Consider the following 12,287-nt stretch of genomic DNA (forward strand, 5'->3'; position numbering starts at 1 on the left):
GCTTGACATGTGGCTGGTGCAACAAAGAAACTGAACTTATAATTTACATTTAAACAACCATACATGGCTAGTGGCTACCATGAAGAGCGCAAGTCAATAGCTTATATGCATTATGGCAAAAACAGTGTAAGATATAGTTACACTGAACAATTCACGGAACCATTGTGGTTTCTGAACACACTTCTGTTAACTACTTTAAGACCTTCTTTGCCTTTTTGATACCGCTTGAAACTTTGAGTCTGGGTTTTATGTGAGGAACAGAATTTGTGAAATCAAGCAATTTCCAAAGAATAAATAATTAGCTCTATAAAGTAATATCTATATACTTGCAAATATCAGTGAACTATTTGATTTAATATAAGAAATCTCATTGCAGCAAAATCCCCAGCTTTATTTCCTGAGGCTTTAGCCATCCTACTCTATAGCTGCTCGTGAAGTTCAAACACAGGCCAGCCTGAATGAAGAGAAATGTGTTATTTATCAGACCAACAAGCTCTAGAGATATAAGCAGAATTCAACTCTTAGTGCATACTAGCAAATGTGATCGAGGAATTCTGTGAAAAGGGCCCTGGGCAAGGGAGCTGGGAGCTAGGACACTGAATATTGGTTTGATTGCCCACCCCCAAATTAGCCCAGTTACCTTTGTAAAACTGCTTAGTTTGCTAATCTGTAAAGCAAATGTCACCTGCCGTTAGAATCTTAATTCTGTAATTTAAGATTAGAAGGAATCTTTGGAGGTTACCTGATCTCTTTTCTGTTTTTAGACAAGATGGTTATGGAACACTTTTGTGTTTTAAAAAATCTTAAAGATTCTAGTGCTGAATGCCTTCTGATGAAATCATAGTGATATGAAATCATGGGATCAACCCTTTGGTGGGGGGTTATTTTGGCAACCAGATACACGTTGTTGGAGGAAATATTAACGCATGTGCTCCTTTGCCTTTGTAGCTGGACAAATTTGCCAGCATAAGAATTCCAGGGAGCAAGAAGGAGAGACCTCCACTTTCCAACCTGAAGACTGCATTTTCAAGCAATGATTGCTCTTCTGAGGTGATGGAAAATATTCCAAAGCCACTGTCACAGAATGAAGTCTTAGAACTTTTTGAAAAGATGATGGTAAGAATTTATTTTTTCCATAAAATGATTGATGAAAAAACCTTACCTTGTTAATGGACCAATGAACATTTAAGGCTTGTGTTCCATATATGATTTCTAATGTCCTTGAAGATAGCAATTTAGGCATACAGAGCTTTAGGATTAACCCCCCCCCCCCCCAAAAGAAAAGAGAGGAAGATTGGCACACTAGGGTGTGTGTGGGTGTGTGTGTGTGTAATATATAGAATACATAAAAACCCTCTCAAGTATCATAATGGTACATTTTGAATCTTAAAGATTATCTAAGGGGTCTATTAGGGGTTGTTTGCATTTTAGAATGATCATCACAGTGCTGTGTATGTGTATGCTGATTTTGTTCATCTTTTTTTCTTGTTTGATTCCTTTCTTAGTTCTCAGGATAACCAGGTTCATAGAGTCCCAGAACATTTCTATCTGAGGAGACTAGAACTTACTTATTTTGGGGTGTGTCTTTTCTGGTGGAGACAGTGCTGTTAGAAGCCGCCTTCGGTTGGTTCCAATAAATGGTGGTCCTGACTCTGCTCATGGGTAAACTAATTTGACCAACAACCCACTGTGTTAAGTACGTTCAAAATCATTTATCACAAAATGAATGCTGATTGCATCTAAATAGTTTTACATATAGCTCTTACCCTCAAGTTGCTTATCTTGGAGGAATCAAAATAAACATTTTGAAGAATTAAATGAGTAAGAAATGCCAGAGGGTTCTAATTAATGGTTAAGTTCCTTGTAAATTCAGAGTAGGAAGAAACTAATTTTTGAGATACCTCATTAGCTTCAGGGGAAGCCAAAATTGAAAGGTTATTATAGTAGCTTAGGGAAATTTCCTGGAGCAGATGGACTTAGAGGCAGGTGTGGCCTTATAGGGTTGGAATAAGCCGAGTGAAAGGACATTCCTTTAAGATGGGGAAATGACAGTGAACCAAGACAGAGCGAGGTACAAATAGCTTAGGGGGATTGTGTGAGAGGTTTGAAAAATTGGACTGGAGTGATAATTTAGGGCCAATTATGAGAGGATTTTTTATACCATTTTGAAGAGTTATATAATATTTCAACTCAGGATTTATTTTCTCTATTCCTCTATTATTTTTGACAGCCTTATTAGTTTTTAGGGAAATTGACTTATTTAGTGTGTAAAATGTGTTTGAAATTTGAGAAAGTTAATAGCTGGTCTCCTCATTATTTAACGGGAATCAACAAAATATTTACCCTTATACTGCCTTATTTTCTATTCATCAAATATTTGTGTTCAGGGTTATACATGGAGCTTTAGAAGGCCCCAGAAAGAGAGAATGCCTAGATTGTGTCTCCATAGGATTAATTAGTGTTAGTGGTTCCTAACTTTTCATCACTGAGCATATGTTAGTATTGTTTTGCATGAACCTTAGACTTGGGACATTCTTACCTATTATGTCAGCTCTTGATGAAGGACTAATTTTGTTTTTAATTAATCACACATTTATAACTCCTTATTAACTCTGTCATCTCCATGAGTTGGTATCATTTTAGCCTTGAGCAAAAAATCTTTTCTTTCCCCCCAATTTTAGCGTATGTGCCACCGAAGTGAGGACTTCTGTTTGTTTTTGTTTTATATTTTGCTGGCCTTTGCCTCTGTTAATGAGGCTTATATTATGGTAGTTCTCTTCAATACCACATTGGAGGACTCCAGATAATAAAGTGCCCTTAGCTCCCTTCTCATTCCATGTACTATATGTGGAATCACTGACCTAAATTACCTAGGAGATTCTAGAATGGTACTACTTTCATTTCCTGGTGACTACTTTGTTAAGACGTTTTTCTTTTTGATCATGATTGCTAGTGGCATCTGAGTATAAGTGAGTAAGCTATTAATATAAGGTGTTTATGAGGCCACATCTTAACACCACAAGCCATTACAAGTATAGCTACAGGGAGTACTGGATATAGTTCGCGGTATTCTGTACTGACCGTGATTACTTGAGGTATTTTTCAGTTACTGTGAAGAGGGTCAGTTACCCAGAGAAGGGTAAGACTTTAAGTGTTTGTAGTTATGAATAGGGCAGAAGGATATTGACATTTCTGAAGTGTTTACACAATACATATTTAATAGCTGGGCCCGATCGCTTGTTAAATCTAAACAGGTATCCCTGTTGGCAGAAAATCATTTGCAATCAAACTCATTTTACTCAGCAGCAGTAAAATGAAATTTTTGATGGGTCAGGGATGCCCAGTTCGCTAAGTGAGTTTGTGAGAACTAAGGTCTTATTTTTATTTTATTTTTTTTTTAAAAGGTTCTTCTTCCCTTTCTGATTGCTTGACTGACAATACATTATAAGGGAAAATCCACTGATGTTTCTGGAGCTGAGGAAGTTCTCTTCCCTTCCCTAAATGTAGATGAGTGATATCTGTCAGGCTGTACAGGGTACTGCATTTTTGACAAATTTAAAGCTGGTCTATGTCTGTAGAGAATGCTAGATGAAGTGTTGAGTTTAAATTTTTTTATTTTTACTTACATATCTAGTACTTCTTAAACATTTTTAACTTTTATTTGTTTAGTGAGTGGAAGAGGGAGAGAACAGGGGCGGGGTGGACGATTTGGGGAGAGAGAGAGTCTTGAGCAGACTCCCTGCTGAGTGTGGAGTCCCACAATGTGTGACCCTGAGATCAGGACCTCATCGGAAATCCAGAGTTACCACTTAACCAACTGCGCCATCTAGGCACCCCTGTCCGTCGTACCTCTGTCCTTTAGAAGAAGCCGCATCAAGTCTGCAACCTTAACTAAGTCTTGGCGTTTGCCGCTACAGGGATTTTCTGTCATTTAAAATTTACATCTAAATGCCTAGTTTTGACATTGTGCAATTTTTAAAAACTTATTTAACTTTATCAAAAGTATTGAAGTAATTTTTACATAAAATAAAAACTGTTCTTACAGAAACTTTTTTTTTAATAGTCTTCAGTGTGCTGACTTGATAATGAGAGGTAAGGGTATAATGCTTGAATATTTGTAATCCTTTCTTGTTTATTTTGGAGATGGATTTACTTGGTCTCTGGGCAATAGTTTATAGGGCTTTTCGGTCGAGGTTGGGTTGAGCCTTATTTTTTTAAGCAATGATGAATGTTGAAACTACTTAAGGGCTCTTTTTCCCATTTGTCTTTTGGTTAAAGTGGAATTGTTATCCAAAAGCCCCTATTGGTTTCTGTGTGGATCTAGCTTTGTGAAATAGCTATGTGAACATCTTGTATATACAACTTTGATTTCTGGAAGTCAAGTTTCAGTGCTTACTATTGGACTCACTGTAGGTCTATGTTAACTGGTTTTTGAATGATTTGAGCATGATAGATACAAGCTGAAAGTGACTTGATCATTGTAGCTGTTGCCTCTTTATAGCAGCTCCCTTGGCTTATTCTTGTGCTCCTAGGTGAAATCCCAGGCGGGTCTCAGTCTTTCTCTTGGCTTTGAGATTGAACAGAAAAAAATTATAAAAATAATTTTGATCTAAAAAATAGCTGTCTTTTTCTCCCTTACAGGCTGGCTTTACTTTAGGTCTCCATTCGGGGCAGTGGTTAGGGAATGAGCTTGGCCTCTTTTGTTTCTCTACCTTACTTGGCTATCCTCTCCAGACTGCCAACTATTTCCTCTAGGACTACATGGGAGGTGAGGAGAGGAGGAATAAGAGTTTGCTTCTGGTCTAGGGTGTTTATAATCTGTCCTTGGTGCTCTGGGGTGATGTTGGTTTTTATTGCTGCTGTAACAAATTACCATGGTTTTTGATGGCTTAAATGCCAACATACTGTCTCCTAGTTCTGCAAGTCAAAGTCCAGGTTGACTCACCTGGTTTCTCAGGTTTCACAAGGCTGAAATCTGTGTCCAAATGGCTGGGATCTTACCGGATGCTTTGGGAAGAACCTCTTCCAAGTTCATGGTGGCAGAATCCAGTTCCTCACTGTTGTAGGACTGAGGTCCTGCTTGTCCTCTGGGGGCTGCCTTAGCTCCCAAAGGCCTCTTTCCTATCCTTTGTGTGGGCCCCTACCTCTCTGTTACATGAAATCCATCTCCTGTTTAAAATTTCTATGCCTTCTCCTCCTGTGGCATCTCTTGTCTCCCTCTACAGAAAGTTCTCTGCTTTGAAGGACTCCTGTATTACTGTAATACTGCAACATAGTATTGCAGAGTCCCCTTTTAACAGGTAATGTAACTCATTTATAGGACCAGAGATGAGGGTATGGACGTGGGGGACTGTTCTGCCTTTTACAGGTGTAGGAAATTATAGATGCTGATTCTTTTCTCCTGTGCTTTTTTTGTGCTCCCTGGTGCCCAGTCTCACCCACAGTTCCCTTGTCACTGTCACTGGTGATGTATCCTTTGGTCTTCTGCCCTGGTCTTCCGTGAGCCTATTCCTCTGCAGGAGTCGCCTTCTGGATGCAGGACCTCTCAGAGGCCCAGGACTGCTGCTTCCCTGGGATGTACATCCTGCCCACGGGAAGCTGATGTATCCTTTGGCCCTTGCTCTTATCCTTTATCTCATTCCCTTCAGAAGTTGCCCTCTAGGGAGTATAAACTACTTGATTCTTTCTTGCTATTCTAGATTTACCATCCTAACTATAAGTGGCTTTCTAATCATTAGATCTTATATGTAATACATTCCACTCGCTCTTGTCTGCAGCTCTCTTTCCTTAGTTACCATGACATTCCTTTCCTTCTGATTGTCCTGTTCTCTGGACAGTTTTTACCAAGTTCCATTCTAGGTTTCCTGATTCTGATTTTCATTTCCTCAGGGCGTTACCTCTGGTCCTCTTACCTTTTCTTTGTCCACTTTGGTTCCTTTCACATTTCTCATGGGGGATGGGAGCCCTTTCATGTTAGAGTATCCCCAGCTCTGCTGTCTTCGGAAGAGCAGCTATAATCAAACTCTGTAAAAGATGCTAAACCTCAACAGGCCAGAAACTGATCTCATTCTTTTCTTTTGGTATTTTTCCAACTTTACTGAGATACAATTGACCTATATGACATTGTGTAAGCTTACGGTATACAGTGTGACTTGATTGATGCATATATGTGTGTGTGTGTGTGTGTGTGTGTGTGTATAAATGCTTTATAATGGCCCAATATTTATTTTATTGAAGTACTGTTGACACACAATGTTAGTTTCAAGTGTACTACATGGTGATTGGAGCATATATATTTCTAAATGATTACCACGATAAGGATAGTTAACATGTCTGTCACCTCATTTAGTTACCATACCTTACCTTCAGTCCCACAGTCAGAACTTAAGAATTAGGGGAGCCTGAATGGCTCAGTCGGTTGAGTGTCCGACTCTTGATTTTGGCTCAGGTCATGATGTCAGGGTCCTGGGATCCAGCCCTGTCTCTTCCTGGGCTCTGCACTCAGCGGGGAATCAGCTTGAGGGTTTCTCGCCCTCTGCCCTTCTCCACCCCTTCAGATAAATAAATTAAAAAAAAAGAACTTTCAAGATTGACTTTGAGCAATTTTCAGGTATACAATACAGCATTAGATTGGCCAAGTTGTACATTAGATCCTCAGAATTTGTTAGTCTTAGAACTGTAAATTGTACTCCTTGACCGCCTTCATCCACTCCCTCCAGCTTCCTTCATCCACTTCATTCACCAGCTCCCAGCAACCACTAATCTGTTTCTGGGAGTTTGTTACTTCTAGATTGCACATGTAAGTAATACCATGTAGTATTTCTTTGACTTATTTCACCTAGTGTAATGCCCTTGGGTTTCATCCATACTGTTGCAAATGGCAGCATTTCCTTTCTTACGGCTGAGTAATATTCTATTATGTATATGTATACACTAGTTTCTTTATTCATTTATCTGAACGGATACTTATTTTTTTTTTTTTGTTTTGCCATTTTAGTTTCATAAATAGTACTGTAAACATGGAGGTACAGGTATCTCTTCCAGAGAGTGATTTTCATTTCCTCTGGATATGTACCCAGAAGTGGGACTGCTGATATCAGACAGAAGTTCTGGTTTTAAATTTTTTTTTTTTTTTTTTTAGATTTTTTTTTTTTTAATTTATTTCTTTGTCAGAGAGAGAGCGAGAGAGAGCGAGCGAGAGCGAGCACAGGCAGACAAAGTGGAAGGCAGAGTCAGAGGGAGAAGCAGGCTCCCCACGGAGCAAGGAGCCTGATGTGGAACTCGATCCCAGGACGCTGGGATCATGACCTGAGCCGAAGGCAACTGCTTAACCAACTGAGCCACCCAGGTGTCCCTAATTTTTTTTTTTTTTATCTGTACTATTTTTCACAGTGCCTGTAACAATGTACATTCTCACAACAGTGCGCCTGGGTTCCCACTTCTTCATTCTCACTAACACTTGATATCCTTTTGATAACTGCCATTTTAACAGGTCTGAAGTAATACCTCTTCTGGTTTGTTTGTTTTTAAAAGATTTATTTATTTATTTATTTGACAGACAGAGATCACAGGTAGGCAGAGAGGCAGGCAGAGAGAGAGGAGGAAACAGGCTCCCTGCTGAGCAGAGAGCCCAACTCGGGGCTCAATCCCAGGACCCTGGGATCATGACCTGAGCTGAAGGCAGAGGCTTTAACCCACTGAGCCGCCCAGGCCTCCCTCTTGTGGATTTTTTTTTTTTTTTAAGATTTTATTTATTTATTTGACAGACAGAGATCATAAGTAGATGGAGAGGCAGGCAGAGAGAGAGAAAGAGAGAGAGAGAAAGAAGGAAGCAGGCTCCCCGCTGAGCAGAGAGCCCGATGCGGGACTCAATCCCAGGACCCTGGGATCATGACCTGAGCTGAAGGCAGCGGCTTAACCCACTGAGCCACCCAGGTGCCCCCTCTTAAGGTTTTTTATTTGGATTTTTTTGCTGATTAGTGATGAAGAATTTAGCTCTTTATCCTCTTTGGAATAGAGGTTTATTCTGTTCTCACTTTTTTTTTTTTTTTTAAAGATTTTATTTATTTATTTGACAGAGATCACAAGTAGGTAGAGAGGCAGGCAGAGAGAGAGAGAGAGAGAGAGGAGGAAGCAGGCTCCCTGCTGAGCAAAGAGCCTGATATGGGGCTTCATCCCAGGACCCCGGGATCATGACCTGAGTTGAAGGCAGAAGCTTTAACCCAATGAGCCACCCAGGCACTCCTGTTCTCACTTTTTAATAAGATTTTTTTTGTTTGAGTTGTAGGAGTTCCTTATATATTTTGTATATTAACCTTTTGTCAGATGTGTGGCTCGTAAATATATTCTCTTATTCTGAGGCTGCCTTTTCATTTTGTTGATGGCTTTTTTGCTGTGCAAATTTGATGAAAGCCTACTTGCTTATTTTTGTTTTTATTGCTTGTGCTTTTTTTGTCCTATCCAAAAAGCATTGCCCAAAACAATGTCCATAAACTTTCCCCCTGTATTTTCTTCTTGGAGTTCTATAGTTTTAAGTCTTAAATTTATGTATTTGATCCATTTTGAATTAATTTTTGAGTGGTGTAATGTAGGGGTCTAGTTGTATGTTTCTTTTTTGCCTGTGGTTAACCAGTATTCCCAACTGTATTTATTGAAGAGACCATCTTTCCCATTAGGTATTCTTGGCTTTCTTGTCAAATATTAGTTGACCATATATGTATGGTTTCTTTCTGGGCTCTTGATTCATTTGCATTGATCTATGTATCAGTTTTTATGCCAGTATTGTATTTTGGTTACTGTAGTTTTGTAATATAGTTTGAAGTCAGTAAGCATGATCCCTCCAGCTTTATTTTTCAAGACTGCTTTGGTTAATCATGGTATTCTGTGGTTCCATAAAAAACAGTGTAAGACTGTTTTTCTATTTATATAAAAATGTGGTTGGAATCTTGATAGGGATTGCATTTACTTTATAGATAGCTTTAAGTAGGATAGATATCTTAACAATACTAATTGTTACCTAAGAGCATAAAATGTTTTCCCATTTATTTATGTACTCATATTTTTCACCATTGCTTTACATGTACAGATCTTTTACCTGCCTAAATTTATTCTTGTTTTATTGACTTTCATCCTATTGTAAATGAGATTGTTTAATTTTTTTTTTTCAGATAGTTCACTGTTATTGTATAGAAATGCATCTGATTTTTGTGTGTTGATTTTATATCCTGCCACTTTACTGAATTCATCTGTTCTCAGTTTTTGGGTGGAGCCCTCAGGGTTTTCTATACATAATATCCTCTGTAAATAGGTGACAGCATTACTTCTTCCTTTTCAGTTTGGTTGCCTTTTATTTCTTGCCTCTGCTCTGGCTATGACTTAGAGTACTAGGTTGCTTTAGGTGAGAGTAGGCATCCTTGTCTGTTTCATGATCTTGGAGGAAAAGCTTCAATCTCTAACCAGTTGAGTACAGGTGGACTATGGGCCTTTCATACAGCCTTTAATATGTTAAGGTCTGCTTCTATTCCCAGTTCACTGAGTTTCTATCACGAATGGATGTTGAATTTTGTCAGATGAATCCCACTTTTTTAGTGGTGTACAGTCCTTTTCATGTACTGTTTAATTTAGCTTGCTAGTATTTTGTGAGAGTTTCTGCTTCTAGCATGGATAAAGATGTGGTATATATATATACATACACACAATGGAATATTATGCAGCCATCAGAAGAAATGAAATCTTGCCATTTGCAACAACATGGGTATTAGAAACTTGCCATTTGCAACTAGAGGGTATTATGCTTAGTGAAATAAGTCAATCAGAGAAAGACAATTATCATATGATCTCCCTGATATGAGGAGGTTGAGAGGCAACGTGGGGGGGTTTGTGGGGTAGGAAGGGAATAAATGAAACAAGATGGGATTGGGAGGGAGAAAACCATAATAGACTCTTAATCTCACAAAACACAACTGAAGGTTGCTGGGGGGAGAGGGCGAGGGAGAGGGGGGTGGGGGTATGGACACTGGGGAAGGTATGTGCTATGGTGAGTGCTGTGAAGTATGTAAACCTGGCGATTCACAGACCTGTACCCCTGGGGCTAATAATACATTATATGTTAATAAAAAAATAAATTAAAAAAAAAGAGTTTCTGCATCCAAACTCACTGGTGATAATGGCTTAGAGTATTCTTGTAGTGTCCTTGTCTGGCTTGGCATTAGGGTAATGATGGCTTGGTAAAGAGTTAGGGAGTATTCCCTCTTTCCCTCTTCTTCAGTCTTTTGGAAGAGTTTGAGGAAAATGGATGTTAATTCTTTAAATGTTTGGTTACCCAGTGAAACCATCCAGTCTTGACTTTGGGCAGTTTTGGTTATTGATTAAATTTCAGTGTTCTATTGGTGTGTTCAGATTTTTTGTTTCTTCATGATTCGATCTTGGTAAGTTGTGTGTTTGTAGGAATTTATCCATTTCTAGGTTTTCCAATTCGTTGGTATGTATATATAGTTTAGAGTAGTCTCTTATGACCCTCTGTGTATTGGTGATAGGATTTGTAATGTGTTCTCTCTGATTTCTGATCTGAGTGTTCTCTCTTTTTTTTTATTTTTTATTTTTTTTAATATGGACCACACCCAATGTTCCATGCAATACGTGCCCTCCTTAATACCTCCTTAATTTCTTAAGGAATCACCAGGTTCACCCAACGCCCCACCCACCTCCCCTCCAAAACCCTCAGTTTGTTTCTCAGTGTTCAGTCTCTCATGGTTTGTCTTCCCCTCTGATTTCCCCCAACTCACTTCTCCTCTCCATCTCCCAATGTCCTCCGTATTATTCCTTATGCTCCACAAGTAAGTGAAACCAGAGAGTAAGTGACTCTCTCTGCTTGACTTATTTCACTCAGCATAATTTCCTCCAGTCCCATCCATGTTGAAACAAAAGTCGGGTATTCATCCTTTCTGCTGGAAGCACAATACTCCATTGTATACATGGACCATTTTATCTACTTGTCTGTTGAAGGACATCTCTGCTCTTTCCATAGTTTGGGGACTGTGATCATTGCTGCCACCCAGCAATGAACACTGGGGTACAGATGGCTCTTTTCACTACATCTGTATCATTGGTATAAATACCCAGTAGTGCGATTGTAGGGTCATAGGGTAGCTCTATTTTTAATTTCTTAAGGAATCTTCACACCATTTTCCAAGTGGCTGCACCAACTTGCATTCCCACCAACAGTCTAAGATGGTTCCCCTTTCTCCACATCCTCTCCGATACTTGTTGTTTCCCGTCTTGTTGGTTTTGGCCATTCTAGCTGGTATAAGGTGGTATCTCAATGTGGTTTTGGTTTGAATCTCCCTGATGGCTAATGATGATGAACATTTTTTCATGTGTCTTTTAGTCATTTGTATGTCTTCTTTGGAGAAGTGTCTGTTCATGTCTTCTGGCCATTTTTTGACATGATTATCTGTTTTGTGTGTGTTGAATTTGAGGCATTCTTTATAGATCTTGGATATCAGCCCTTTGTCTGTAGTATCATTTGTGAATATCTTCTTCCATTCATTCTATGGGTTACCTCTTTGTTTTGTTGACTTTTCTTTGCTGTGCAGAAGCTTTTGATCTTGATGAAGTATGAAAGTTCGTTTTTGCTTTTGTTTCCTTTGTCTTTGGAGACATGTCTTGAAAGAAGTTGCCATGGCCATTCTTGAAGAGGTTACTATCTATGTTCTCCTCTAGGATTCTGAAGGATGCCTCTCTCATGTTGAGGTCTTTTATCCATTTCGAGTTTATCTTTGTGTATGGTATAAGAGAATGGTTGAATTTCATTCTTCTACATATAGCTGTCCGATTTTCCCAGCACCATTTATTGAAGAGACTGTCTTTTTTCCACTGTATATTTTTTCATGCTTTGTCGAAGATTATTTGACCATAGAGTTGCAGGTCCATATCTGGGCTCTCAACTCTGTTCCACTGGTGTATGTATTTATTTTTGTGCCAGTGCCATGCTGTCTTAGTGATCCCAGCTTTGTAGTAAAGCTTGAAATCAAGCAACGTGATGCCCCAGTTTTGTTTTTCAACATTTCCTTAGTAATTTGAGGTCTTTTTTGGTTCCATACCAATTTTAGGATTGTTTGTTCCAGCACTTCGAAAAATGTCAGTGGAATTTTGATCAGGATGGCATCGAAAGTATAGATTGCTCTGAGCAGTATAGACATTTTAACAATGTTTATTCTTCCGACCCATGAGCATGGAATGCTTTTCCATCTTTTTGTGTCTTATTCTATTTTTTTCATGAGTGTTCT

The 12,287-nt window shown here is 38.9% G+C and overlaps 1 protein-coding gene across 3 annotated transcripts in view; it reads left to right on the forward strand.

Moving 5' to 3' along the window:
* Positions 1 to 12,287, forward strand: part of DIAPH3 (diaphanous related formin 3) — a 506,201-nt gene that overhangs the window by 47,929 nt on the left and 445,985 nt on the right. For 2 of the 3 annotated variants that reach the window (XM_059144199.1, XM_059144200.1), the window contains one exon: positions 949 to 1,116. In XM_059144199.1, the coding sequence (XP_059000182.1) occupies positions 949 to 1,116 (168 nt within the window). Of the gene's footprint in view, positions 1 to 948; positions 1,117 to 2,905; positions 2,970 to 12,287 lie in introns of those variants that run through there. The other variant, XM_059144201.1, reaches the window with a different exon arrangement.

The sequence above is a fragment of the Mustela lutreola genome, chromosome 13 (genome assembly GCF_030435805.1).
Source record: "Mustela lutreola isolate mMusLut2 chromosome 13, mMusLut2.pri, whole genome shotgun sequence".
Lineage (NCBI taxonomy): Eukaryota > Metazoa > Chordata > Mammalia > Carnivora > Mustelidae > Mustela > Mustela lutreola.